The sequence below is a fragment of the Mus musculus genome, chromosome 7 (assembly GCF_000001635.26).
Source record: "Mus musculus strain C57BL/6J chromosome 7, GRCm38.p6 C57BL/6J".
In the NCBI taxonomy this organism is placed as follows: domain Eukaryota; kingdom Metazoa; phylum Chordata; class Mammalia; order Rodentia; family Muridae; genus Mus; species Mus musculus.
The window spans coordinates 43,850,772-43,853,183 of record NC_000073.6 but is presented as its reverse complement, the minus strand read 5'-3'; the positions used below and the strand labels follow the sequence as shown (position 1 = coordinate 43,853,183).

General features: G+C 46.1%; 1 protein-coding gene across 4 annotated transcripts in view; it reads right to left on the bottom strand.

The window, feature by feature from the left end:
* Positions 1 to 2,002: 2,002 nt before the first annotated feature.
* Positions 2,003 to 2,412, bottom strand: part of Klk5 (kallikrein related-peptidase 5) — a 17,025-nt gene continuing 16,615 nt past the window's right edge. For 3 of the 4 annotated variants that reach the window (XM_006541152.2, XM_006541150.1, XM_006541151.3), the window contains exon 6: positions 2,004 to 2,412. This exon is cut by the window's right edge and continues 53 nt beyond it. In XM_006541152.2, coding sequence (XP_006541215.1) covers positions 2,313 to 2,412 — 100 coding nt within the window. In that variant the 3' untranslated portion in view covers positions 2,004 to 2,312. The other variant, NM_026806.2, reaches the window with a different exon arrangement.

The window sequence follows — 2,412 nt, the reverse complement described above, 5'->3', positions numbered from 1 at the left end:
GTCCTTCTCTTCTGGTCCCTCTGCCTTGCTAAACTGTTAGATTACATTCCTAAATTTAGCCCCCGAAGTCTATTCCCTTATTGGTCACTTCCTCCTCTGGAGGCTGACTACGAAGTATTGAAGTCTAGCAATCAAAAGCTACCTTTGGCTCGCCTAATGAACATGTGCAATCAAAGTGTACCACTGCCCCTTATAGCCCATTCCAACACAGACATCCCCTTTCTTTTCTTCTGAAATGTTTGACCTCCTACCTTTGCTGCTGTTTCTCTTCCTGAGTCAGAAACCAGCCACTTTAATTTTTCCTTCCCACTTAATAAAGGATCTTTCTGTGAAAACATATGTTTGGGTGTGGTTTGTGCTTAAGCTGGGGTCTGAAAGGGAGCCCCTATGCGTGCATGCATGCGTGAGCATGTACATGTGTGTGCAAGTGTGCATGCATGTGTGTGCATGTGTGCACGTACATGTGTGTGCATGTGTGTATGTGTGCATGTGTACATGTACATGTATTGTGCATGTACATGTGTGCAAATGTGTGTGCATGTACATGTGTGTGCAAGTATGTGTGCATGTGTGTGTGCATATGTGCATATATGTGTGTGTGTGTCTGTGTGTGTGTGTGTGTCTGTGTGCATGTGTGCTTGTGTGTGTGTGTTCTTTAGGTCTGTGGTGAGTTAGGTCATCATGGCAGGAACATGAAGTAGAAGAAGCTGCTCAAATCATGGTGGCCAGGAAGTAAAGAGAGAAAAGGATAGAGTCCCGACATCTTCAGGAACTCATCCCTAATGACCTAACTTTCTTCCACTAGGATCTGCCTCTCAAAGGTCTTGCAGCTCCCTAGATTACTACCAACCTGGACCAACCCGTTGGCACTTGAACCTTCACGAGACAGTTAATATCAACACTATGATAATAGCATAAGATACATCACTGGCTTGGGAAGAGTTCAAAATTCAGCATTTGAAGTGTGTTTTTGACTGAATGTACATTGTTTTTTGCAGCATTGTGCAGTTAAAGACAATCCCAAATTGAACCTTATGCATTGGTGTCTGAACCACGTATTCTAGAAACTACGGTGGAGTTGTAATTGGGGTGCTGCTATGCTTCCTGCCACACAACATGCTTTGACTATGGTCATGGTTAGCTAATAGTATTAACTAGATGAGATCTAGGGTCACCGGGGAGATAAGCCTCTGGGGACACCTGTAAAGAAGTCCTCTGAGGTAGGAGGACATACCCTGAACATGGGCAGCACCAGCCCGTAAGCTGGGGACATCCATCCCGTAAGTTGGGGCCTTGGTCTGACTAAAGAGGAGGAAGCCAGCGAAGTACCATCGTTCATCTCTGCTTCCTGATGGGATGCAATGTGATTGCCCACCTCAAACTCCTGCTGGCATGCTTTCCCACCACGGTGGACTGCACACTGGAACTGTGAGCCAGAATAAACCCTTTCTCCTTTAAGTTGCTTTAGTCAGGCACTTAGCCAGACCATTAGAACAGTAACTAAGATAGTTGCTATTTGTGAAGCAAGTGTGAAGTCACCTAGAGACCACCTGGGGCAAATGCATCATCCTGAGGAGAAGCCACTGAGGTGTGTGACTGAGGATGGTCTCCATCGGTTCGTGTATTTGAGTGCTTGGTTCTCAGTTGGTAGAAATGTTTGGAAAGCATTAGGAAGTATGACTTTGCTGGGAAAGGTGTGTCTCTAGGAGTGGGCTTTGAGGTTTTAAATGCCCGTGTCATTCCTAGTTAGCTTTCTCTGTCTTGTGGTTCTATCTCAGTATGTGAGCTCTGAGCTACTGCTCCAGCACCATGCCTACCTGACTGCCGCCATGCTCCTCCCCATGATGGCTCTGGTCCTTAACCCTTTGAACTGTAAGCCCCATATAAACTCTTCCTTCTATAAGTTACCTTGGTCATGGTGTCATTGTCTTGTTATATGATAGAAAAATAACTAAGATATCTGCTTGCCCACAGCTGCCTGGTACAGGAGGAGAAATATCAACACGGTTCTTCCCGTTTTTTATTTGAGGTCTAAATCTGGGTGACGGCTGAAGAAAAGGCTCAACTCTGGGTTTATGGATGGGTCCATAGGTAGTGATGGGTTTCAACACAATTTAGACATTTCAGGAAGTGTCCCTAGGGTCTGGCTATAGAAACGGGGGTCAGTCCACTGTGAGGGATGGTGATCTTGGTGCCAAGAAACATAGAGCAAGTTCTGGAGAGACTGAAGTTATCTTCAGCATTCTCAGAGAGGGACAGTGCTCCTCATTGCCGTTGGGTGGCACTGGTTCCGTGGTTCCTGGTGTGGCTCATTAGTTGGAGTTCATGGTGTCTTTAATCCACTTAACGAACTCACACAGGTTGGTGTAGACACCTGGTCTGTTCCGCTGAGCACAGGGGAAATCACCCCAG